General features: G+C 42.3%; 9 protein-coding genes across 9 annotated transcripts; 3 read left to right on the top strand and 6 right to left on the bottom strand.

The window, feature by feature from the left end:
- Nucleotides 1-222: 222 nt before the first annotated feature.
- EAE97_010842 (uncharacterized protein) lies at nucleotides 223-1,821 on the bottom strand (the record flags this gene model as incomplete). The annotated part of the gene is made up of 2 exons (XM_038881357.1): nucleotides 223-1,134; nucleotides 1,249-1,821. The coding sequence occupies 2 exons, from the start codon at nucleotides 1,819-1,821 to the stop codon at nucleotides 223-225; spliced, it is 1,485 nt and encodes a 494-aa protein (XP_038727747.1).
- Nucleotides 1,822-2,929: 1,108 nt separating this feature from the next.
- On the bottom strand, nucleotides 2,930-7,241 carry EAE97_010841 (uncharacterized protein; the record flags this gene model as incomplete). Its single annotated transcript, XM_038881356.1, has 3 exons — nucleotides 6,917-7,241; nucleotides 6,340-6,856; nucleotides 2,930-6,291 (listed from the first exon to the last, which is right to left on the bottom strand). Exons 1-3 carry the CDS (start codon nucleotides 6,980-6,982, stop codon nucleotides 2,930-2,932), a joined length of 3,945 nt encoding a protein of 1,314 aa, XP_038727746.1. The 5' UTR covers nucleotides 6,983-7,241.
- A 1,050-nt stretch (nucleotides 7,242-8,291) lies between these two features.
- Nucleotides 8,292-8,828, bottom strand: EAE97_010840 (uncharacterized protein; the record flags this gene model as incomplete). The annotated part of the gene is made up of 4 exons (XM_038881355.1): nucleotides 8,292-8,317; nucleotides 8,377-8,593; nucleotides 8,707-8,721; nucleotides 8,781-8,828. The coding sequence occupies 4 exons, from the start codon at nucleotides 8,826-8,828 to the stop codon at nucleotides 8,292-8,294; spliced, it is 306 nt and encodes a 101-aa protein (XP_038727745.1).
- A 267-nt stretch (nucleotides 8,829-9,095) lies between these two features.
- Nucleotides 9,096-9,917, top strand: EAE97_010839 (uncharacterized protein; the record flags this gene model as incomplete). The annotated part of the gene is made up of 3 exons (XM_038881354.1): nucleotides 9,096-9,334; nucleotides 9,410-9,520; nucleotides 9,608-9,917. 3 exons carry the CDS (start codon nucleotides 9,096-9,098, stop codon nucleotides 9,915-9,917), a joined length of 660 nt encoding a protein of 219 aa, XP_038727744.1.
- Nucleotides 9,918-13,142: 3,225 nt separating this feature from the next.
- Nucleotides 13,143-16,802, top strand: EAE97_010838 (uncharacterized protein; the record flags this gene model as incomplete). The annotated part of the gene is made up of 1 exon (XM_038881353.1): nucleotides 13,143-16,802. The coding sequence occupies one exon, from the start codon at nucleotides 13,143-13,145 to the stop codon at nucleotides 16,800-16,802; it is 3,660 nt and encodes a 1,219-aa protein (XP_038727743.1).
- Nucleotides 16,803-17,164: 362 nt separating this feature from the next.
- Nucleotides 17,165-17,597, bottom strand: EAE97_010837 (uncharacterized protein; the record flags this gene model as incomplete). Its single annotated transcript, XM_038881352.1, has 2 exons — nucleotides 17,165-17,392; nucleotides 17,565-17,597. 2 exons carry the CDS (start codon nucleotides 17,595-17,597, stop codon nucleotides 17,165-17,167), a joined length of 261 nt encoding a protein of 86 aa, XP_038727742.1.
- A 1,107-nt stretch (nucleotides 17,598-18,704) lies between these two features.
- EAE97_010836 (uncharacterized protein) lies at nucleotides 18,705-19,264 on the bottom strand (the record flags this gene model as incomplete). Its single annotated transcript, XM_038881351.1, has 2 exons — nucleotides 18,705-19,096; nucleotides 19,147-19,264. The coding sequence occupies 2 exons, from the start codon at nucleotides 19,262-19,264 to the stop codon at nucleotides 18,705-18,707; spliced, it is 510 nt and encodes a 169-aa protein (XP_038727741.1).
- Nucleotides 19,265-21,962: 2,698 nt separating this feature from the next.
- On the top strand, nucleotides 21,963-23,783 carry EAE97_010835 (uncharacterized protein; the record flags this gene model as incomplete). Its single annotated transcript, XM_038881350.1, has 3 exons — nucleotides 21,963-22,076; nucleotides 22,131-22,627; nucleotides 22,727-23,783. 3 exons carry the CDS (start codon nucleotides 21,963-21,965, stop codon nucleotides 23,781-23,783), a joined length of 1,668 nt encoding a protein of 555 aa, XP_038727740.1.
- Nucleotides 23,784-24,337: 554 nt separating this feature from the next.
- On the bottom strand, nucleotides 24,338-25,486 carry EAE97_010834 (uncharacterized protein; the record flags this gene model as incomplete). The annotated part of the gene is made up of 1 exon (XM_038881349.1): nucleotides 24,338-25,486. The coding sequence occupies one exon, from the start codon at nucleotides 25,484-25,486 to the stop codon at nucleotides 24,338-24,340; it is 1,149 nt and encodes a 382-aa protein (XP_038727739.1).
- Nucleotides 25,487-26,116: the final 630 nt, after the last annotated feature.

The raw sequence follows: 26,116 nt of genomic DNA, 5'->3' as shown, positions 1-26,116 counted from the left end.
TTTTCATTCGATCGATAGTGCGTTCGATAGTGTTATCGATAGACTCTCCGTTGTCGCTTACTAGACAGATGAGCCCAGTTGGCAGTAATCATACACCGCCAAATGTTAGGAATTCCTAAGACTTGGATCCGAATGTTCAATTAAGTCGTTCAAGATTGATTGAAGCCGATTTCCTTATAGAGAGGATTCTATTCAAAAGCGCCTGCTCTAATGCTATCATAATCACTTGAATTCCGCAAGACTCTTTCCATTTTCCCTTCCATTCCCACTTCTTAGGACACCTCCTTCCAAAACTTTCTTAACAACTCTCCCTAACCTCACAGTACCTTCTTCTAAATCATTCGGCTCCTCCCACGAAAAACAAAGTCTCAATCCCCTAGACAACTTCACACTCTCATCCCCTTGCACCTCGAAAATGCTTCCTTTAGCTACCACAAGATTTTCATCTTCCAATGCCATCTGCGCTACCAAATCACCATCAATTCCATCTGGCAAATTCAACCAAATGAAATAGCCTCCAAAGGCTTTTGTTTCACCCGATTCCATTCCCGTGTTTTCAACCGTCACACCTAATGGACCCAATTCCCTCTCAATCGCTCTCATCATTCTCACACATCTCTCCCTATAAGCAGGTTGAAGTACCCCCTCAATATGTTTCATTAAATCTCCCGATCTTAAAACTTGATCAATAATAGTAGCAGTCAACTGACTTGCGCATCCACCACTTCTCGAACTACCCACTAGACTCAATCCCAACGCGAATTTTGGAGTTGCTTCAGCCCATCCGGTACGAACACCTGGTCCTGCTATTTTACTGAATGAGCCGTTACTGACTGCATTTCCGAAACTAGCTGCATCAGGGATAGGTTCGAGTGTACGGTCAATGTCGACGAGACGGGGAAGTAAAGCCTTTTTAAGAGGAGTATCAGGGGAAGATGATGATGTAGGCCATTGGAGAAAATCATAGACATCATCTGTGACGATTAACGCATCGTATTTGCGAGCCAATCTGACCAGAGAAGTGCGACATGATAGTGACATTGTTTTTCCAGACGGATTTGAAAAGGTTGGGACGCAGTAGATAATATTTTTGTAGATCTTACCCCATGGTCTCGATTTTGAGTCTTTGATAGGCTATCCACGTTTGTTAGCGTCATTCCTTGCTATTATGTCATATACCAAATTTCATAAATCTAGAATACTGGTAGACATCATCATGTTTCAAATCACGTGAAATAACTAACATACCTCGACACCATTATCCTCCTTGCCTGCGTCCTTCATCATTCTTTTCAATCCCTCCAAATCCACCCCCTCATCACCCTCCCCAACTGCTCTCACTCTCAATCCACTATCATCAAAGATTCTCCCCGCCAAAAAATACCCTGGCGTAACCATCCATACTCTCGTAACTAGTGGATCTGTATATGTCTGTAATATACACGCTAGATTTTGCGATGCTCCTCCTGTAATACATATCCGATCTGCTTCTGGACTTGTCTGTGTACCTTGATTATCTTTATTCAATGGTTCCCGAGTATTCTTTTCTTCTTCTGAGTTGGAGCCAGAAGAAAGATAATACTCAGAATAAAACTCTCGAAGCCATATCGCAACACTCTCCCTCATACTTGATGGCCCTGGATCCGGTCCATATAATAATCCGGGATTAGCTAGATCTGGGTTTGTAAGGACTTTATTTGCTGCATTCTGAATGTACGAAGTGGGAAGAAGAGAAGTATTAGGCCAGCCTCTCAGTAGATTAATCTGTTTCTTTGGTGGATAAATCATAGATTTAGATACAGAGGGATAATTTTTGGTCATGATGGATGTATAATGTGGTTGTTGAGGTAGATGTTTGATGTTTGATAAGATAACTATCTGATGGTATGATATAATAATGTGCGCACGGACTCTTAGTGCACCCTTAGCTTTACAAATCAACTTGATAAATCATGATCATTTCAGGATACCACGGGTACATTACGAGTACATCTGATCCTTTCTAAATGGAGCTCATTCTTATTTGACTTGTAATAAAGCATCACCTCCAATGTAGATTCCAGCATGTTCAGAGGGGTATTGGAGGGGTTGTGTGGCTACGGAGTTCAATCATTTTCGTTGAGATCGACATAAATAGTGGACGGCCTTTGTCGAGCAGAAGTGGGATTTGATGATGGATGACAGGGAGAAAGATAAAAGGATATTAGTAGCTGAAAATTGATAATGTATAGGAAACAAAGAAACGTTTTGATGTGTCTATTTTGCGTTTGGTATATTAATATTGAATATATAATACCATGAAGTTTGTTGCCCTGGTATCATTCATCAAAAAGATTGAAACATGATTCCATTCGGGTGATTGAGTGTATCGCTCGCTTTCATCATCCACATAGAATTCACATCATATTCATCAAAATTTTGTATGTGTTTTCATGATTTTAAATATTTTATTCATCTGAAAATTGTGTTAAGAAGCCATTTCCATTTGGCATTGCTGTCATCCCGAATGTACAGCCATAGAGCAAAACATATTGCAATGAAGTACTTATGATTGAGAGTATCTTAGGAATCCTCATGAATATTTCAATGTCCAGATGATCCCTTTTTGTTACCCCTCATATCGTCGTAAATAATGACCTTCATGTCATCTAAACCTATGCCTATGCCTCTCGAAAAACAGTAAGAAGCAAGTCATGACTGCGTGCAAATGTACATTGCGATCCATATTGCAACCCAAATTGCTTAATGATCGCTGACGAGACAATAACCCACTTATGAGGGTTTCGAAGTTACAAGTGTAGATATCTTGAAGGAAAAAGTGGTGTTATGTAGAAAGAAAAAGGTTGCTCTTATAGATACACGTTAAAGGTTCGATATTCGTAAAAGAATATGATGACCATTATTGTGTCTTCTTGAACTATTCTGACATTCAAGTGTGAACTGGTGTGGCAGCATGGCGGTTCCAGCTACTATTATTCCCAAATCCTCTTCCACCACGGCCACGCCCAGAAGTGTTGTTTGTATTTGAAGGTTGGGTTTCACGAGGGGTGGAGGAAGAGCCATTGTTGCTATCTCTTCCACTACGGCTACCTCTTGGATGAGTTGACGAAGTTTGTCTTGATCCGCCGCGTCCACGTCGCGGGTTGCTTCTAGTTCGAGGTAGTTGTAGTTGAACCGATTTAGATTTTTCCTGACCGGGTAGCAAAATTACAAGAGAACCGACATTGTTGCTGATCTCCAGAGGAAATTGCATTGATTCTGCGGATGTTGTATCAGACATGAGGAACTTTCGAGGAATATTTCTTGGAGGGGGAGCAAGTTGAAAGGCGTTTGGTGGCGTAGTTTGTGGCATTCTAATAACAGGTAACGAGCCCATCTCTTGTTCCTCAAAGCATTCCTCCGCAGCCGGTTTTGTGTCGAGTGATTCTTGTTCGCCAATCAAATTATCGTTGACGGAGCCAGGAAGGGAAACCACAGTGGTGGTAGAAGTTTGTGACTCTAATGAATGATCGAATGCGCGTCTGCTAGAAGAATCGACAGCAAGAGCGTGAGTTCTTGGTGGAGACTTCTTGCCGAACAATTGATCAATTTTTTCCTTCCATTCTCCTGTTTGGGTGGATGAAGGTGCACCTCTGCGAATGTCGTAAGAAGTTGACCCAGCCCGCGCGAGTCCTTGACGGGCTACCATACCAGGAATTTGACTGATGGCAGGAACTGCAGGGGCTGCGGCTGCGGCTGCAAAAGAGGTTGGGCGGGGAGGAGCAATTGGTGCAACGATGGTCGGAGGTGGCAATCTAACCACAGGTAATGGAGGTGGTAGAGCAACATGTGGACGTGCAAAGTCGCTATCATAAGCCGGGTGACCAGCCATGGTAGGTGGAGGTGGAGATGGCGATGATGATCGTTCAAAACCATGGCCATTCATCTCTTCAAGGCGAACATCGCGATTGTGGCTCGGGAAGAACTTCGACTCTCGATGTGCTGATGCGCTAGTCTCTTGACCCGGCCATGCATTGTTGTTGTACTGTGTTCGAGATAAATCGGGTCGAGCATTGCCGTGAGAAGCATTTTCCGTCAAAACTGAAGGATTCGACGGTCTTCCATCAACTAAACAAGTCGAAACCTTCTTCGTCTTACTTCTTGTGCCATCTTCATTTAAAGTAACTTGCTTCCAGGTGTCTTCGTAGACAGGCTGAGGAAGCTCCTCTACAATACCGGCTGCTTCTAATTCACGTTTGCGCTCCATTTCCTCCTGATTCTGTTGATGAAGAATTGAATCCTCTTGTGATATTCTATCAGGTACACCACCCCAAACTTGTCTAGCCATAGCTTTTCGTTGTTCATCCTCGTATGATCTTGGTGGCTGAGGTACTCTGTTCGCTGATGGAGGTCCGATTGGAGGTGGTCGGGAGTTGTATTGGTTTTGACCACGATTTGCCTGATAAGACCCATTGCCACGGTTTGCGCCAGGTGGTCCAATTGGTCCTGGATGAGCAGTTGAATGAGGCATATCTGAGAGTGATGGGCGAGACATCTCAGGAAGCCTATTCAATTCTGGATTAAAAGTACCGTTTCCAATTGTTTTTTCATTTGTGGGAGGTCCCCAAATCCGCGAAGATGAATTTTGTGGTGGTGGGGGCGCAGCTGACCATGAAGTGAATCTATCAGCCGGGTAATTTGAAGCTGAATTTCTCTGCCATGATTGTGAATTTCGGTTATCGGGCATAGTTTGTTGCGTAGGCGCCGAAGCACTTGGCTGGAAGACACCATTTGATCGCGATTCGGAGCCTGTAGAATTTCCTTCAATGTGACTCGCATCATCATTTTCATTTGTGATTTCCGATTTAGGCACGTGAACATCATTAGAGGTATCCGTTTCCGTCGATTTTGTCAGAACAGGTGTTTTTCCTTCGCGGGCTTGAATTGAGGTAGGAACGCTTTCCTCCTTGACCGGTTCGTCCTTAACCTTTTTCTTCTCTGGAGGTGGGCCCATCGCTTCAAGCTTGATTCGAATACGCTCCTTTCTCTCAGCCTCCTCTTTGGCTTCAGCCTCTTGTCTTCTCTTGATCGCAAGTTCACGAGTTCGTCTCATGATAATCTTTTGTTCTTCCAAAGCATTATCGTCACGTGCGGCGCCCACTGGTGGGCCCTGTGGTGGACCTTGACCATGCATGTGCATATCACCCGAACCTGAAGCAAGTTGTCCATAAGTAGAATGAGGAGATGCATGACTTACAGCTGGTGATGCGCGAGATTGCCATGGTTGACTTTGGTTTTGATAACCTCGTTGCTGATGTTGCTGGTTTGGATAATTTTGACCAGACGGGGAGAAATTTCTTGGCGAAGACGGCGCATCACTTACAGCTGCCAATGAGCCTCTGCGTGCGTTTAACATTTCGTGAGGTGGTGGCATATCATGACCGCGGCTCATACGCCTAGCAAAATTTCCACTTCCCCCACTAACATTAGAAGAAGTGCGACGGCGTCCATAATTGCCTTGTTGCGCGCTCGTGTGATGAGTTTGAAAAGCAGCAGATGGCTCTGCGGGTCCATCTTGATGCGATGGTCTTTGAAGCACTGCAGGACCACGAGATTGTCCATCGGACCTAGAAACTCCACGTCGACCCTCATTAACAGGTTCATACCGACCAGATTGCGAATTATAGAGCTCCCGATTAGCATGTGCGTTGCTTTCTCTCCATGTTCGGCTGAAATCATCGGCCGCAATTTCCTTCGCAGGTGGTTGTGGCATACCAGAAAATCCATGAGGATCGCGTTGGTTGAATCTGTTTTGCTGAGATTGTTGGGGAACGTCAATTGCGACAGGGGCCACTTTTTCGACTGGAGGAAGTTGAGCCCATGGAGATTTGACAGGTGTTGGAGGTCCAGGTGGTTTTGCAACGAGAGTAGGTTTTTCAGGAGCACCTTTGAGCACCAATCCAGCTTTTCCGGACCCAAGTCGAGGAGCAGGAGCAACGATCGCCTGAGGTGCTGGTGATTTTGATGGTTTTGGTGGGGGTTCGGTTTTTTTAATTTCCTTTACGACTGGCGTAGGCTCTGGTGCCGGCTCGGGAGGTGGAGGGGGTGCATCATCTGCGTGCGGTAGAGTAATTTTCGTGCCATCCGTCCATTCAATTGATTCAGGTGCCCAATCATCATCGTCGTCGTCGATATCTGCCCAGTTTGCCTGCTTACCAGGGTCGTCGGATTGTAATCTAGTCGCTAAATGAATACCATAACGTTGCTTGAGTTCTTCATCCGTAAATCGCTTTGGCTCTGGTGGGGCAGCAGCTATCATATGTTAGAATATTCCCCCTTTCAACATATTGTGTAACATACGTCTATTTTTGTTCCACACGGCACTCGCATCCGGAGCACCACCAGCTTTCCCACCATTTGCGGTAGTTGAAGCTCGTGGAGTTGAATCACGGAGGCCACTGCCTGATTTCGCGACCAATCTAGGTTTTGGTGTAGTTGAGGTTGAAGCTGTCAGAGTTGTTGGCGCAGTACTAGAAACTGCAGGACCTTTATCTCCAGCCTTCGATGGGACTGCAGCCGTGGAAGCTTTCGATGCCAAAAATGTCTTGTTTACTGAAACTGCCTTGAAAGATGGAACTGGTTTCTTAAGGGTCGAGGTTGTTCGAATATGACTACCTTTGTCATCACCAATTTTCGAGGTTTCCGCTTTTGTAGCTTCAGTATCCGATCCTCCATTAACACTGACCTCCGCCGAGTTATTGTTGGTGACTTCGAGAGAATCTGAATCCTGTTTACTTTCATCTTTATCCGCAGTCGCTCCATCTACAGAGAGAAATTTGTCGGAGGGGACATCTTGACTCTTAGTTTCAGTAGTGTTCTAGGCGCATGTCAGCATTTTTCGATTAACTTCAAGGGATCGTTCAATATTTAGACTAACTAGCTCATGATCAGAAGTTTTAGATGACGTCGCGAAGTTCTGAGGAGTGGCTTCAGTTGCCATCATACGTCTTCAAAATGTTTATTTGGTATCAAAGTAACTGCGCATACGTTGACCCGATCGTATTCCGTGAATGTACAAGCTTTCTAAACCTTGAAGATGTGAATATGGTGGGGGGAATTCGCTTTCGTAAATGTGAGGTTGGCTTGCGACAAATTAGGTAGGATATCCTCAATAAAGGCGGTCGCAATATCTTATATCTTGGGTAACTGAAATCCGGAGAAGTAGAAGGAGTCAATGGGAGGAAATAGGGAAGCTGATTTATCTTCTTGCGGGAGACTTTCATACGATACGGACACTATTATGTATCATGTCGAAGTTTAAGGTACGGGCCATTCAAAATATAATTCTAACCTATTTAGGCAGTAGCGTGATAATGCTAAGCGTTAGTGTTTGAATCTCCTCGAGGCTGAAGTGAATTTTAATATGTACAAAAAAAAGGTCAGTGTGTGTGTGCACCCTTGATAATGATATGTTGTGAATCAGTCATATATCACTTCTTTATCTTTGTTATGATAAATTTCTATAAAATTCCAATTCGAATCAATGCAATATAAAACAACACACAGAGGTACTTCGAATGAAATATACTCACCTCATTGTTTTGATATCGAACGAAAGTCAGGTGGTAAGGTTCTCTGTATTCACAACTCCAATAAGGTTATCTTACGGTTTTGGAGTCACAGCTACATCGGCTGCTTTATCCATGAGATAACCCAAAACATAAAGGTAGGACAAACTCGGGGTGACACATGCGACTGTTACATTGCGAAAAGCGATGGGCCAGTCAATTTTCGTGATGTGGTAATGAGATTTTAAATGGTTTTGAGCTCATTTCTTCCCAGGGCACAGTTCCTTCAAATTTTAGTACATTGAAGACTGTTCATGGGTATAGCTGTGATAGTAAAGGCAATGATATGGAATGAAGGTGCAGTCTAACATCTTCTGGCGGGATTATTGCCTGTTATCCGTAAAAAGCTTCGACGTAAGGAATGCAAATATGTACCTAATGAATCTCAAGAGGTTCTGAATTGGGCACGTGTGGTAGCCATCGCCTTGCCTATGTAATTGTGCTATTTAAGTGTAGGCTTGTCGAGTTGGAATGGACTTCCACCACCACACGGGCTCGAGCCAGGGTAATCATTGCTAGGGTTATTTGAGGGCACAAATTGCGTCACACCCATTATAATGACCATAACGCATGAGATCCAACTAACGGCTTGTCTGGTATTCATCTAATCCTTTCCTTATTTACACCCAAGTAACACAATGCCCGCGTATGTTCTCCATCGACCTTCTCTCCTTAATCAACCATCTAGTGAGCATTGTTCTTGTGGTGACCTGCCCCGTATTGTTAGTTGTCTAGTAATTCACAAAGATTCAAAGATGTAAAGGCTTACGCAAGTGGAAGTAGTAGTTTTGAGCATAACCAATACCAACCAAAAAGATCAAGGCGTGAATGATAGGTGTGGCAGAAGGATTCTTTCCAAAGTACTTGGCTTGGTATCTACCCAACAATCCCTTGGCCTTAACCTCTGGTGCTGGTCCACGGGGAAGTTTCTCGTAGAAGCTAACTACACGTTGCATACGGGCAGCATCTTTAGCAGCTCCGAGTCCCTGGTCCATCGTTAGACATGATATTTATGCGGCTAATATTTCGGGGGTTGTGGTGGTCGATGGAAAGCCCAAAAGATAGGGAACAAAAACGGCAGCGGAGAAATCTAACTTACAGATGGAGAGGCAACCTAGTCTCGAGTTAGTTCGGCTCATCAGTGAGAAGTGTGGAGGGGTCTAGAGGACATACCTTGGGGGGGATGAGGGTGGAAAGAGCTCTGCGTGTAACGAAACTCATCTTGGAGACTACCACAAAAAATCAGCCCAATTGATCTTTGCGCAATAAGCAATGCCATTAATTATATGCTCTGCAATAAAACGTACCTTTTCTGACGTCGTGATGAAATCTAGGAACGGTGAATTGATGTTGTCTTCAACCTTCCCTCAAATCTCGTTCCGAAAGCCTCCACTAGTGCGCTTATGTAAGCACATCCCGGAGCCTCAAGGAACCTCGAAATCAAACATCCAATAATCTTCCCCTCAATTGCGACTTACTATACACAATATGTCACTTCTTCGTCCTTCAATCGCAGGGCGATTACTGCGCGCAACAGCTCCCACTGGGCTGCGCTCCATACCAAATGGAGTGAGATGCGAATCTGGTGTTCCTCTCACACCTACGAACATGCCAAACCCTAAACGTAAAGAAGGAGAATCATCGCTGATCAACCACCCACAATCAAAGGATACACTGGTTAAGCATAACCAACCAGACTACGGAGTGGAGGTTGACCAAGCTGCTTCGTGAGTCTTCCATGGAGAATGCAACGGTAAACCGTGTACTGGAAGGAAGGACAGTTACTGATGGTATACTGGCAGATTGTTCACGCCAATTCCAAAGCGTGTTATGAATGGTAGCGAAGAGGGAGATGTTCTGCCAGCTGCAGTCTTATCTGGTGCTCCTATTGAGTTGCAAGCTCGAACAGTTCGGTATGTTCGCCATCAACATCAAGCCTTACATGACGATCACACCAATGTCCAAATTCCCGAGTAAATAACTGATACAAACTTATCTAGCATCTATCGACCTGCTAAAACCGCCACACAATCCGGCGATTGGCATGGTCACCACTGGCGTATGGATTGGGACATTTTGTCCAAGGGCCACCGCTGGGAAAATCCTCTTATGGGTTGGCAATCATCGGCCGATTTCATGCAAGGCACACATGTCAATTTCAAAACCAAAGAGGACGCTATTAGGTTTGCAGAGAAGCAGGGTTATGAGTATTTCGTTCAAGAGCCAAATGTTAGGAAGGTTGCGCCAAAGGCATATGCAAACAATTTCTTATGGAGTGATAAGAAGTTGAAGCATATCAGGACAAAGTAGAGGATGCATGGGCATGGGCAGAATAAATGAGAAAATTTGGGCAGGGGGGCAGGAGACTGTAAATATCCGGATGAGCGAGGCAGACATGTTTAGCTGCTTGAATTGGAGATGCATTTATGATTGAATTCTTATTCGTTTAGCGAAAATGATGAAAGCATTGGCCTCTCCTACGCTCCCTCTAAACGGCGACGACAAAAAACATCAGATTGGCCAAGGCGCACACCTAGTTGCAAGTACATGAGTGGCGTAAAGTTGGTAGCCAGGACTTCCGTTCAGTTCTACTGTTTCTAGAGCTTGATGTCCTGGATATCGCGCGTTATCCCGCAGTTCTTTGCCACAGATATCATTCCTCGGTATATTGCATTCTTCGATAACTTCTTCTCTACTCATACATAACCTTCTTCCCTTCTCCTACTACTAGGAAGTGTTCAAGAGAGAAGTGATTCAAGACCACCTTCTCATCTGGTCAACATGGTTCTTCTCACTTTGCACTCCCTAGAAGATATTAATTTGCCGCCGCCAAAGACAGCCTGGAAAGAAGTTTAACGAAGCTCTAACTCCTTCATGGCAATAAGTTTTGTTGCATATCGCATGTCCCAAGGTAGGCCCCCTTTCGACCGCCAACTTCAGAATCGCAAAAATTATTTGCAAAGCCAAACGATATACTCGTCAATGAAAAACGCAAAATATATTTACAACATAAAACCTACAGGTATGGAATACTCGTTTCATGTGTAACAGATTTTGAAAGACAAAACATGATTTGCCCTTCAAATGGAAATAGAGTTTCCTCGAGCGATGAAATGTCTGTCTTGTTGCATATCGCACATTAAATGAAATCTGATTTTCGAATCCATATAGAATATTCTACAGACGTTCAGTCCTCTTGACAATCAAATCTACGGTATGAGCAAAAGCCAAATTACATGATTCTGTATCAACCAAACCGCCATATTGAGTATGGTCTTCACAATTTATGCCCAGAGTGAAACATTGCGGTTTGACAGATGTGGAATAAGGTTTTCACTGAAAAGGTAAAAAGAACGCCAGCTACATTGAATTAGTTTTGTTGCACGTCGCACCTTGAAAAGTGACTTCTTCAAATTCATATACCGTCACTCCCAAGCAATCTGGCAATCACAAATCCTATAGGTTGATTAACCATAAGCAAAACTAGGATTCTAATCTAAAATCATCCCGAACAGATCAGCAAGAAAGAAGATACTCGTCCTTAACGGCAAATGATAGAAACCTCAGGTCAATAAATGAAGCCAAAAAGCGAAGAACGTTAATGAGCGCTAGTGATATCAGAAAGTGGTATGTTGCACATCGCAAATTTTCATAAATACCATTTTCAATAATGCAAATCACGTTTCCTACGGTTCAAGTCAATGCTGAATTTGCTGTACTTTCATTGTCATGATTAAGTCAAGTTTGGAAACTACAACAATTGGTAATGAAATTATGGTAGGATCTTTTGTGGCCGAATATGAAAGTCGAGCAGAAGAAATGAAATTGCAGGCTTGATGGATGGGAATTGGTTCCGATGGTTCGAAAGGGTGAACATTGACTGGTAGATTGTGCAAACATATTTAATATTTATGCGTTCGGCGTTTTCAGCTTGGTGTATCGGAATTATTATTATGAGTATGATGTAACTTGAGGAAGGTATGGCCGTCGTTTCTATAGTGTCTGGAATGAGGTAGGTAGATTATCCAAACATTAGCCGCATTTGTTGCACCTTCCAAGTTTTGAATATTATCCTGAGTATTGACATATAGCAGCAAGAACACATGATCATCCTCAAACTGTACCGGATAGTCGAAGAAAGGTCGATTCCCATCTGTTATTTACAATTGACACGTTAATGACATGGAAAGATCTTTCTAATTTTCAAAAATTATAGACGATATCGTTCACGGAGAGGGTGTTCTTGAAAGGTAACATATTCGTCAACCCCGCATTCAATCTCTCGCTCACAAATCCTAAGATTTCTTCCATCACATCACTTTCCGGGACATTCGTCTCACCTTGACCATTGGATGTTGTTTTCATTGCTTACCCCGGTTCCCAAAGAGGTACAGCCGTTCGAACTCAAAAATAACCACTATTGAAATCCATGCTGGAAGGGAGTCATGGGCAGTGAGAAATGGTGTGGGCTGGCTGTGAAAGTGTGGCCACAATTCATCGTCAAGTTTTTATATATTGGCGAGATGAAGGAAAAGAGAACTGGTGGTATTGACAGGTTTGTGGCAAATCAATGAACAACCAGCGAAGGCAGTAAAGATCAAAGTGTTATTCTTGCAAGTTGGTAGAGGAGCATACTTCGGGCATAATCATTCGTGTACGTACAATAGTAATTCTGAGTTCATATACAAGTCCCGGGCTCGGATGAAAGAAATTGCTAGAACTCATCGAAAGCCGTTGAAAAAATGTCATGGGTAAAACAGCCAGACAGGGCAGCTGATAGGTGAACGTAGGGCACGAACTGATTTGACCTTTCTGGCGAGATCCCATCAATACTAGTAGGAATTGGCATGTATTGCGATCAAGCGTCAACTGAAGCCTCTGACATAAAGTCTTCGAACAAGACTTTCTCATCCATTCTTGCTGGTGTGAAGGGATCATTTTTTTGCTGCCGGACGATCAAGCTAGAGTTAAGATTATGCTAGCTGTGGTACAAAATTATTCTCTTTGAAGGTCGTACTGTCAACTTGAATTTCGGACGTGCTCGTAATTTGATTCATGAAAATATAGATATTCTTGAACTTCGCCCTTTAATTTCAAGTATTAATGAATAGGCACTACCTAGTCGTCTCAAATACTTTTTTCCCTAGACGGATGCTACTCCATGCTTCCAATTCGAGTTCGCCTCTTGGAACTTCCAAGAATCGAGGTAAAAATATGACTTTATAAAAAGCTATTCTTTTCGGTCCACGCACTTTGTGTTACCTTTACATCTCGATTACGGCTCATAGATGACTTAAAAACCTTTCTGTAACACAAATACTTTATACTTTTTATACTCATGAATATCCATAAAAAAAGTCCCCTCAAGGCACGCTCGATTTGTTACATCATACATATTAATTGACAGGGGTAAAAGTTGAGGTTTGGCGCTTGTTACACTAGCGAGATAAGTTTAAGCGCGCCTCGGCGTCTTATTGATTGTTGAACCTCAAAAGTTTATCGACAAGCAGCAATACCTACTTTGCCATCTTCGAAATGGACGACCTCGAATCTCTCGAAATCCTTTCTTTGGTCCAGAGAGTGGCCTCTGAACTGCATAATCATCTTGGAATAAGTGATAAAACCCTCGCCGAATTCGTTATTGCGCAACGTACAGAATGCAGTTCTCTCGAAGAATTCCAGAAGAAGCTCGAAGCAATTGGCGGAGACTTTCCTCAAAGTTTAGTCGAGAGTGTGGATCGCCTGGTTTCGACGATGCATCCGAAGTTCAAAGGTAGCAAAGGTAGAAATGGCGCATCAGCTGAAAATGGAAACCTCAAAGTTGAAGAGAAAACGAAGGTCTTTAAAGGTCTGGCATTACCCGACAAGAAACCGGCATGGCAAGACGAAGACGAATACTCGAAAGACCACCCAATGAATGGAACTGATGCAATTGACGATACCCTTGCATTATTGGAAGGTCTGGCACCCAAGGCGCAACCTGTTGATGATACACTTGCCTTACTAGAAGGTTTAGCACCCAAGGCGCAACCGGTGAAGCTTGAAAGAGAAAACAGAAAACGAAGTAGGAGTCCAGATCAAGATTATGACAGAGGACGAAGTCGCAGAGATAGGCATAGATCTAGATCACGGTCCGGAGATGAACCAAGGAGGCCTCGAAAGCACGAATACGAAGAAGACGAATTTGGGAGGACGCGAAAGAGTCATAAAAGTAGCCGGAGGAAAAGAGAAGACAATGATTACAAACGACCACGTTCTCCCGAAATTGATGATGAAGTTATTTTACAGAAAATTTATGACGGCCATGTCACTAGTGTCAAGGATTTCGGTGCTTTTGTTAATATACACGGTGTGAAGGGTAAGGTTGATGGACTTGTGCATGTTTCGGCATTAGTGGAAGGGCAACGAGTAAATCACCCATCGGATCTTGTTTCGCGAAACCAACCTGTCAAAGTCAAAGTCATTAAAGTAGAGGGCAACAGAATCGGACTTTCAATGAAGGAGGTTGACCAAGAAACTGGGATGGATTTGGCTCCCCAAGAGAAATTTCATTCTGGGGCTAACAGTGCTCCTCTTGGTAGCAAGAACGAGTATGGTTTAATTGATGAGCCTGTGCCGGTATTCGAAGGACAAATGTCGCGAAATTCGAGGAAGAACAAGAAGAGAATGACATCTCCCGAAAGATGGGAGATTCGACAACTGATCGCATCCGGTGTGGTAAAAGCATCGGATTACCCAGATCTAGACGAAGACTATAATGCGACACTGAATGGTGAGGGTGAAATGGAGCTCGAAGAAGATGTTGATATTGAGATTCGAGAAGAAGAGCCTCCTTTCTTGACCGGACAAACGAAACAGTCTTTGGAGTTGTCTCCAATCAGAGTCGTAAAAGCTCCTGATGGCTCACTTAATCGCGCTGCTATGGCAGGTACGACTCTAGCTAAAGACCGTAGGGAATTGAAACAACAAGAAGCTCAAGATAAAGCTACGGAAGATGGAGCGAAGGTTGATCTTTCCGCCCAATGGAATGATCCGATGGCGAATCCAGATCAAAGACAGTTTGCTAGTGATCTTAGAACTGCAAAACAACAAGCACCCAGTAGTGAAGTCGTACCTGCTTGGAAGAAGGCTACTCAGAATAAGAATGAACCTCTAGGTCGCCGTACGGATATGTCCATCAAAGATCAAAGAGAGTCACTCCCAGTGTTCAGGTTCCGCTCCGAGTTAATCAAGGCTGTTCATGAAAATCAACTTCTGATCGTCGTTGGTGATACTGGTTCAGGAAAGACGACTCAATTAACCCAATATTTAGCAGAGGCTGGCTTTGCTAACAATGGCATAATTGGTTGTACCCAACCACGTCGTGTTGCTGCAATGTCTGTTGCAAAGCGTGTCTCGGAAGAAGTTGGTTGTGAGCTCGGTCAAGAGGTTGGATATACTATTCGATTCGAAGATTGTACTAGTCCAGCCACGAAGATCAAGTACATGACAGACGGAATGTTACAGAGAGAAGTATTGATGGATCCTGATTTAAAACGATATTCAGTCATCATGCTGGACGAAGCTCACGAACGTACCATCTCTACAGATGTTCTCTTTGCATTGCTGAAGAAAACTATCAAACGTCGACCAGATCTAAAAATCATCATTACATCTGCGACTCTTGATGCTGACAAATTTTCGTCATACTTCAATGAGTGTCCTATTTTCTCTATTCCTGGTCGAACTTTCCCTGTAGAGGTCATGTACTCCAGGGAGCCTGAATCTGATTATCTTGATGCTGCTCTGGTTACGGTTATGCAAATTCATTTGACAGAACCTCCTGGAGATATTTTACTCTTCTTAACTGGTAGTGAGGAAATTGACACGTCTTGTGAAATTCTTTACGAGCGTATGAAAGCACTTGGACCTAGTGTTCCGGAGTTAATTATTCTTCCTGTCTATGCCTCACTTCCTACAGAGTTGCAGAGTAAGATCTTTGACCCCGCACCTCCTGGAGCTCGAAAGGTGGTGATTGCTACCAATATCGCCGAAACTTCTATTACTATCGATCATATTTATTACGTTATTGATCCTGGATTTGTCAAGCAGAATGCTTACGATCCAAAACTCGGTATGGACTCGTTGATAGTTACCCCAATTTCTCAAGCACAGGCCAAACAGCGTGCAGGACGTGCTGGAAGAACAGGCCCAGGAAAATGTTTCCGTCTTTACACAGAAGCAGCTTTCCAATCTGAGATGTTACCTACTAGTATACCGGAAATCCAGAGACAAAACTTATCCACGACTATTTTGATGTTGAAGGCTATGGGCATTAATGATTTGCTTCATTTCGACTTCATGGATCCACCTCCAACAAATACCATGTTGACAGCCCTGGAAGAATTATATGCTCTTTCGGCATTGGACGACGAAGGACTTCTTACTCGTTTGGGTCGCAAGATGGCAGATTTCCCTATGGAACCATCTCTTTCAAAAGTTCTCATTGCAGCTGTTGACCTCGGTTGCTCTGATGAATTGCTTAGTATTGTTGCTATGATCTCTATTCCAACTATCTTCTATCGACCCAAGGAAAAACAAGCTCAGGCCGATCAGAAGAAAGCTAAATTTCACGATCCTCATGGTGACCATCTCACACTTTTGAATGTTTACAACAGTTGGAAGCAGAATAAATTTGCAAGCCCATGGTGTTTCGAAAATTTCATTCAAGCACGAAGTATGAAACGCGCAAAAGATGTCCGCGATCAATTACTAAAAATCATGGAACGATACAAGCATCCTATTGTATCTTGTGGTCGTAACACAGATAAAGTTCGACAAGCACTGTGCTCTGGATTCTTCCGAAATTCTGCTCGAAAGGATCCTCAGGAAGGATACAAAACTTTAATTGAAAGCACGCCTGTATACTTACATCCTTCATCAGCTCTTTTCGGTAAACAAGCCGAATGGGTTATTTATCATACCCTTGTAATGACGACGAAAGAATACATGCATTGCACAACAACTATTGATCCTAAGTGGTTGGTGAGTGCGGCACCAAGTTTCTTCAAGGTGGCGGATGCAGGGAAATTGTCAAAGAGAAAGAAGGCAGAGAGGATTCAACCTCTTCATAATAAGTTTGCGGCAGAGGATGATTGGAGATTGAGTGCGCAAAAGAGGCAGGGTAGGAGCGGTGGAGGTGGGACCTGGGGTTAAGCGTGGGCTTATCTATTGATTGTACAACACGGAGACTTTGGGGGTTCATTAGCTTAGATAGAAATGCGGTGATATAATAAAATAATTTTGATACCTCCAGGGGATATGTCATGATGTTGTGTTTGAGCTTTGAAAGACGATTGACATGTTTACTATGCATTATCAGTAGGAGAAATAAGTGCTTGGTGAGAGACTCCTTGGTTTTGCAAGTCTACTTTTGTTCTTCATTCATTGCGACGTCTGCAAGAGGGTTTATAGAAGGTGAACTTAGATTTGTATTGGCAGCAAGTGTAATTAAGATACATCTAGTGTGTTATGTCCTTGCCCACAAAGCTCTGTACATCAATGTCAATTCCATCTCCTCAACCCACATTCTCCTCAACTTCATCAGAGATTTCCTTGGCCGCAGGTTGCGTGATCGGTTCGGGAGACTTGGCAGCGGAATCGACAACTTTGGATGAAGGTTTAACGGCTTCGGAATGAGGATTGGCAGCTTGTGTTGTTTGTTTGACAGCATTTTCGGCAGCAGCAGCAGCAGCAGCAGCAGCAAGCTTGGCCATGGCAGCGGCCTTGCGTCTTTGACGGCGATTCTGAATGGTCTGTTAGTATGAAACGAATCAAAATGAACTTGAAGGATTTTCAGCTTACAGGACCACGTCGAATGGGGGTGGCAGTGATGTTTATAGTTGTACCAGGGCCAGCATATATCCACAAGACAAACCGTTAGTGGCGAATGTAGTTATAAAAAAAGGTCAAACTGACAATTCGTTGGTCAGTACCATATCGGCGAGACATGATGCTTGTATTGAAGACGAGGACTTGAAAAGGAGAAATCTGGCAAAGAAGTTTGTTGGATAGGCAGCATGGAGAAGAGAAAAAGAAAGGAATGGAAGAAATAAATGGAGGAGAAGTGCTCTATTTAAGAATTCCTAGTCCTGAGCTAGTCGAATGCGCTGACCCTGAGATATCGTAGGTTTCGCCAAGTGAAGAAGTCGCATTCTGTGATCCTTCCAAACAACACCTCAAATTGAACATAGAAAGTCATGTGATTGATCATACGACGAAAAATAAGGGATTTCTAACTAGTGAGTGGAATCTGGCTGCGAAGTAAAACTTCATGTCTTCTAGGTATTACCAGTAAGGTCGACCGGATTGGTCACATCTTAATTGTTCAAAAAAGTTTTTGGGAAAGCAGTACCTTGGCTTCATGCAAAGAACCGCCGATGTCGAAAATGCCTTAACCCTTGGGACAGTAAGTAACACCTCGATCTTTAACACTTGCTAAATATATTATTGTTTATGTAACGTAAGCGATTCTTGAATATCTCAACTACAGCAAGATTTCCTACTTAGGAAATCGTTCAAAGCTCGATTTGGGCCTGAGAATGCACCTTCCCCCGCTTCACTTAAAGGAGGATGAGGTTGAAGATGAAAATGAGGTTGAACAAGGACCATATTCAAAGATCGTACTTGCTACTCGTAGTACACTCGATTATGTTTCGCAGCACTTGTCCCAGATCTTATGTTCACAAGGAAAAGCTTGGTGTAGAGCAGTATTATTCCACTACATCCTGCTCACTACATCCTGCTCTAGAATGGGCAGAACTCCGACCAAAGCATAGTTTGGACGCACGTCTGAAAGGAACTCAGTATATTGCTCAAGAGACCAAATGACGGAAATCCACGGGAGCTCGAAGCGAAACCTTGGGTCTGGTTGGTATGTCTGCTGAGGTCAACGATTGAGACATCTACCAAATTTTATCTAAAAAATACATGACCATTCAAATTAACGTAAGATTACCGATATCTCATAGCAGATGAACCGTTTCCACCTATTGTCATTTTAAGCATAGCCATATACGGTTTATCTTAAACTCAAATTATCAGAACAACCATGCACTACTACACTTTCTCTCCACCACTTTCCGACTTGAATTGCACCGCTCCTTCTACTGCTGGTAGCCATGGGTGTCTATCCTTCACGAAACTTTCCCATTCTGGCGTCATGACTTTCTCAAAGATTCCCATCTTCAAAATGGTCTTACCAGGATATGCTTCAGCGATTGATTGAATTGGACTGTGGATCTTGTTAACAATTTCACGTAACTTTAAGGAATAAATATCAGGAGGCATGAACTGGAAAATGAAATGGTAAACCCACTTTCCACATGTTTTACAAAAGTGCCTCCTAACACATTTTCCGCTCGATGTATCATAGTCTTCATATACATTCATATTTTCCGCCCCTTTAATCGTTACTTTTTCACTCTCGATTGCCAAATTACTCCCAAATGCTAGTCTCATTGTTAATCGCTTTCTCATGAGTTGAGATAGTTCCACATACCCGATGAAGCTGTCTTTTTACAATTCAGACGATGACATAGATGACCTCTTGGGCGTGAGAAGAGTTCCGAGTCATTGATTGTTACGGTTATGGCGCCGCAGAGACATTTACCTTCCATCTTGTCAAGGATAGCTTCTGGGATGTTATATATGAGATTCGGATAGTATAGGGGCTTGAGACGTGGTTGATATTAGAGGAATAGGGCAGAGTATGTAATTCTGTCAGCAAGCTTGGTATACCAATTGAACTGGTTTATAGATACCTAGGTATCTACTGTGTACATGTATTTAAAGTAAATACGTGCGGAATGAGGGCGGAATAGTGTGCGGGGCAAGCGACGCACCATATAGCGATAATGACAAAAGGGACAAGTCTCGATTGTAGAATATTAGGAGGAGGCTCCAGCTGGACGGGAGAAACAAACGGTACATTCCAAAGGTACTGTCTTTCAGTTTTTGATATCGAATCAGACAATTATCATTTTAATCCGAGATTGAACATCAAACTTTGGGAGCTCTTGACTTGTTCTCCTTGGCCGATTTTTTCATAATCGAAAGATAGTGATGTATCTTGTATAAAATTTCCATGTTTTCAATATACAGTTTTATTTGGATGATTAAGTGGCTCAGGTGGATAGCTTCTTTTCGTTGTTGTGGCGGCAGGTTCATTATTCTGAGTGTATGCGATGCTTGAAACACGAATTCATGGCCGTAATTGTAATTACACATTTAGCAGCATGTAAGAGTCAAAACATCTTAGGGCAAGTATTTCCGTAGTCTTAGATAGGCAGGAACGTGTTGACGAGACTAAGATTACCCGAGAAGATCAAGGGGGAATGATCAGTCGCGAATTTATTTTATCACTTCCAATTTTGCAATATGCAATGTGTAAACTTTTGTGTAAAAATGATATTCATTACTTTCATTAAATTGGTCATCCCCTAAAGTTATATATACATGTGAAAGAAGTCAGACGACGACTTGTTGTATCAATCGTCCATCGACCACGAGATACCCAGAGTTTAACAATAAGATCCATTGATTGTGGGTGTAATAACACCTTGATCAACTAAAAGCTCCCATGACCAGTAGTCTGAAGTGATGCCCTCCCCATCCACAGCAGCAGTGTTGTTGACCATCTTGACGTTCCAGAATGCGCTACCGGAAACATACTTTTGGTAAGCATAAACTTGAGCAATGTTCGACATCAAATCAAAGAATTATTCGGAATCAAAAACGAAACAACTACATCTGAAGACCTTCAGTTCGTTATGAAGACTATATGAACTATGTTTTCGAATGAATCAATATCATCAGATGTTATTGAAACGTGAGTGTTCTTCATATACGATACGATTTGAGTGATTTAGTAAATCGATTGTTTCGTCCAAATGCCGTGAAGTTATACAAGAGTCGGGAGACAGATACCATACGCGATTTGCTTTTTTTTAAATTTTCAGAAGCGACTAGTGTTATATGTACTAATTCTGGAGCTATTGATCTACTCAGTTCCACGGTGGAATATGACAAAGCTCATTCAAGTCAAATATCAGTCAAAATGTGTCAGCTAAGCTTGATGGCCTCATGGATCGAGATTATGAGATTCATGGGTCGATCCAGCCGTAAGTGAGAATGTGAAAACCATACACATACAAGATCGACAAGAGATAGCTGTGGATGAACCTTAAAAGTCCACCTATACGAGAATAAGGGTAAGTTCAAGCTATTACATGGAGTTCGCAGTTTTCCCATGCTTGAAAAGTGCAGTTCTTATTACTCCGGAGTCCGTGTATAAGCTTCAAAAGAAGCTTCAACTTGAATCAATCACTAATTTTGATAGTAACCCATTTTCCCTGCATAAGTCGAATCGGCAATTCCATGATATTTAAACTTATCTAGAATTTCGCGATCGTGGGGCCAGAAATTATGTAACAGTCGCAACTCCGAAGCTTTGTGTATCAAGCACTGTGCCGAGATAGTAAATTACATAGTATAAGGGGACGAACCTGGTTTCCTTAGCAGTGGAGTTGCACACTTTCTAGTGGCATGAGTAAGTGTCCAGTCAGATTTTTGATTTTGTCAGGTTTATATGGGTTGGACCAATGAATAACATCGTAACCAGGGGAATCTAGACCGTCAGGCTCTTCTATGTAAGCGGAAAAAAACAGGCAGAATTTCAATACCTTTTTCAAGGACTTCGTTAATTGAATTGCAAATCAATTTCGAATTAAATACCAAGATATGAAGAAACCAACTAAAATTTAAGCCTTATTCGTATCAGAAGTGAGAATCATATATACATAATACAATGTTGAAGATAAACCGGAATTATTAAAGTTCTCCCTAGGGGTACTCAATTTCCGCCTGTTTTTTTCGATTGCGTGAAGACAGGGCTATCCATTTCCATTCCGACATTTTTAGCAGATAACTGTTGGAACGTGCCAGATCCGCATTTTTATGAACAATCTGAAGACGATATGGTTACATTTTATAATGATCTGGAAGGCTCGATAAGATAGGAAAGCCACATTGCCTCGTCGAAATTGTCTTTGGGTGTGTTGACTTGAGTTTTGTTCACAGATAGTTACTGTGATCGTGTCCCCTCCAGTGCACTTAGTGAGACCACGATATCCTCAAATCATCATTGGCGCTTAAAGAATAACTTTGTACGTACATTTGAAGTACTTACAACGCATCATCTCCAGCCACTCCGTCAGCTCCCATTCAATTGTCTCATTCAGCATCTTTTCAAGCATCTCCAAGTACCAAATCCAGAAGTTCCAGATTGATTGCATTCTCTCGGGAGAAAACATAATCATGGGCTTCATATGGACTACGGTTTTGCTATCTTTTCTTACTCTCCTACTATGGCTTTCACCTAAGCTATATACCGCGCGGAATTTTTTCACAAAATTATCAGCTCGTGGCTTGGTAAGTTACTCCCCTTGTCAAACGTGATTTGTTACACTAATATTCTCCTCTCAGCCAATGCCACCTCATAATTTCCTAGCTGGCCATCTTATCGAGCTAGGCAATGTCATTAAAAGTTTCCCAGCAGATGCACTAAAAGTATACCTTTTTGCTGCTCTCGCCCGCAAATACTCCCGCAATGGCATTTTCTACCTTGATCTATATCCCTTTGCTGCCCCATTCCTGATTATCACTTCTCCGTTTCTCGCAAATCAAGCTGTACAATCTACTCCGATAGCATATCGCAAGCCTGATGCTCTGAGAACTTGGGTTTGGAGCATCGCAGGTGGTATCAGTATGTTTGATGCGGAATATGACGAGTGGAAGAATCTACGAGGTCTTTTCGCCAGGGGGTTCAGCAACAAGTATCTAATGAATTTGGTTCCCGGTATCACAGATGAGGTTGAAATCTACACGGAAGGATTAAGAGAAAAGGCAAGAAATGGGGAGATAATTGAGCTAGATGGGATCAATTTGAGATTTATGATTGATTTGATTGGGAATACTGCTCTGTGAGTCAATTAATTTCACTACATTCACTGCATATAAATGTGGTATGCGTAGAATAGGAGAGTCAAAATAGGCGAAGTAAGAAATACTCACACAACTAGGAACGCAAAGCTCAACGCTCAGAGAGGGTATAATCCTCTTGCAGATACCATGTTGAATCAAATCAAAAGTAAACTAGCAAATCAAGAAGTAAACCCTCTCCAATGGCTCAATTTCGTACGTCCAATTAAAGAGTGGCGCAATGGTCGGAAAATGGATGCATATATCAACGTAGAACTTGACAAGCGCTTTGAGGCTTACAAAGTATCTAAGAATTCCGAAACAAACGGCCATCTGGAAGACAAAGCAGAACCCTTCAAATCAATCATTGATTTAGTTATCGAGGACTACATAGCTGATCCTGCTCGAATCGATGCAACCAGTCTTGACCAAGAATTCCGCACCATCGCTACTCGTAACATCCGACTCCTTCTCTTCGCCGGACATGATTCAACAGGTAGTGCCATATCCTGGTGTTACTATCTTCTTTCCAAAAATCCCTCCGCCCTCGAAAAACTCACCCAAGAACACGATTCAGTATTCGGAACTGACATTCCCGCTGTTCCAAAACTTATTAAAGAGGACTCGACTATCATCAATCAATTGCCATATACAACCGCCGTTATCAAAGAAACTCTTCGTCTCTTTCCACCCGCATCTAGTATTAGACAAGGACTCAAAGGTGTGGACTTGGTTGATGAAGAGGGAAACATTTATCCAACTGAGAATTGCATGTTATACACGCTCCACTTGCCAATTCAACATGATTCAAAATATTGGGCACGTCCTAAAGAATTTCTTCCTGAGAGATGGCTTGCACAACCAGGCGATGAATTGTATTGTGATACAAAGGGAGCTTGGAGGCCATTTGAGTTGGGACCAAGGAATTGTATCGGGCAGGCTTTGGTGATGATGGAATTGAAAATTATATTGTCCATGGTCGTCAGGGAGTTGGATGTACAGGATGCTTATGAAGAATGGGATAAGAAATTTGGGGATAAAAAGGGGATGAAAGAAATAGACGGAGAAAGATCATATCAAGTTGATGGAGGAGCTGCCCATCCTGCAGATGGATTTCCTTGCAGGGTATCGTTCAGGAAGGGTGAGGCATCGACATAATAATTTTCTTGTAAGATGCTGTTCTGAGCATCTAATACATTCTATCATTCTCTACATCTAGAGTCTTAAATGAACCGGGTCTCTGTTCGACAATCAGAAGCCTTATATTACCGTATAAAATTAGACTGTTTTCAAGTGAATGAAATACCGAATTTCACTTTGTGGAATAGCTTGCTTTTATGAGATGTTAAGAATTTATATATAATATTTCAGTCTTAATTTTTGAATGCCTTGTCCGCGTTGTCCAAGAAGTTAGTTACGCATATATTTGTCTCGCATTCTTCAATCTGACGGAAGAATTGTCTTTGATTCTGAGGCGAAAACAATGTGCCCTCTATTCAGACTTGATGATCACTACACGATACTGTAAGTCAAGAAATTACATTAAACATTTTGTTATTGGTACTATCATAGAATGACAGCTTTTGTCACTATGCTTATCCATCCTGAAAATCCAAAAATCCAAAAATATCTGATTCATACGCCATGCTCCGCGTCCAAATGTCCCAAACAAACCTAAATACGATAAGGTAGAGATATCTGACACCAAACGCCTAATACATTTTTTCATCTGAAGACGTAGCGCCGTCAACTTGTGCTTGATACATCCTCTCCTTATTCTCCGATGAAAGCAAGCTAACCTCTCCATCATCCTCAATCTGGAAAGCAGACCAGTGGCTCTGATGTGAGGAGTCATAGCAAATTCTACCTCGACTCAAGCTACGCTTATTTGCAGCATGTGGCTCAACATGTCTCATTAGATACCTCCAATCATCAGGCCCACTTCCTAGATTGGCCCAAGTAGTCACTGTTGCAAAAACTCCTCGGCTGTCATTAAAGTCAAGCTCGAGGCAGTATTCAGTGGGACAATCATCGCATTTCAAAGGTTCCCTTGTGCTGTGAACGGGCCAATTGAAATCAGAGTTATTATTGACCCGACCAGCCCCCGCATGAAATCTGACGCATGTTGGTCTTGCTGGTAGGGGAGTTTGTGGTCCTCGAATCCGAACTGGGAGCTGTGAACGTGGCAGTGGTAACACTTCTGAGAAGGAATTTAATAATCTCTTATTGCCTAAGTCCATAAGCCGTGCACGCTCTGGGTTCAAAGTTATAGTTAGGTGCGCGCAAACCTCAATATCTACGTGCCAAGACCTTTTGTCGACCATGAAATTTGAGAAAAGGACTGATTCCTGTCTACGATAGATCATCAAGCCTTGTGTAATCTTACAATCTGTCCGAATTTGCCAAGAGACACCATCACTGTTATCTATCTCTGGAGTTCGTGAGTTCCCTGACAATATTTTCAACAGCTCATCGCATCCCGGCGTGAACTGATGACGTTTCATGGCCATTTTGAAGATAACACCAGAAATTTTGGCAGGCCTATGATTTAGAGATTTGAAGGAAGATAGAACGCATAGTGTCAATTCCTGGAATTGACGTCCCTTCTCCACCGATCCCAAGCTATATCTTGCTGCATTTGACATACTATGTAGACGAAGACAGTATGGGCAGCCGATTTCATCCTCAGTAGCCAATACATCCAGTAATGCTAACTTATCTTCTTCATTCAAATTTCTGGTAAAACAATCATTCAACTTATGATACAATGTTTTTGAAGATATGGAGAAAGCAGCTGCTGATACAGGAGATAAGTAATCGCATATTGACAACAGGATCTCCACCGGAAGATTAAAACTCATTTTGAAATTTCCTGATCATATTTCATTATAACGATACTACTTTTAAATGCCCGCTTATTTTGGTACTATTTGAATGTTTGTGATAGACAAGAGAAATATAATGATGAGAATAGTGAGAATAGTGAGAATAGTGAGAATAGTGAGAATAGTGAGAATAGTGAGAATAGTGAGAATAGTGAGAATAGTGAGAATAGTGAGAATAGTGAGAATAGTGAGAATAGTGAGAATAGTGAGAATAGTGAGAATGATTATGATTAAATGAATACAAATATTGAAGAGAAATAGATCCAATTAATCACCCAGTGATATATTTGGAGAGAAATTTTTTGTGATGAGATTGATCATGTGTAGGTCAAAGAATGATATTAGTGTATCAAAAGTTAGAGAAAAATGTATATAAAAGGAAAATCAAGAACGAATGAAGGATGAAGGAAGAATGTTGAAGGGAGAAGGGAAATGTATGCGTGTGATGATATTCCCAATATATGAAATGTAAGTAGAAGTAGAATTGACCCAGAGGATTTGGAGAATTTGATTTGTGCGCCAGGCTAATGACATTAGCTCAGTAGACTTGAAAGTGTACTACCTACCTAGTGGTATCTAGTAGTATCCGGTAATTACTAAGTCAGA

The sequence above is a fragment of the Botrytis byssoidea genome (assembly GCF_014898295.1).
Source record: "Botrytis byssoidea strain MUCL 94 chromosome Unknown BBYS_031, whole genome shotgun sequence".
Classification (NCBI taxonomy): Eukaryota; Fungi; Ascomycota; class Leotiomycetes; order Helotiales; family Sclerotiniaceae; genus Botrytis; species Botrytis byssoidea.
This window is presented reverse-complemented; position numbering and strand designations above follow the sequence as displayed.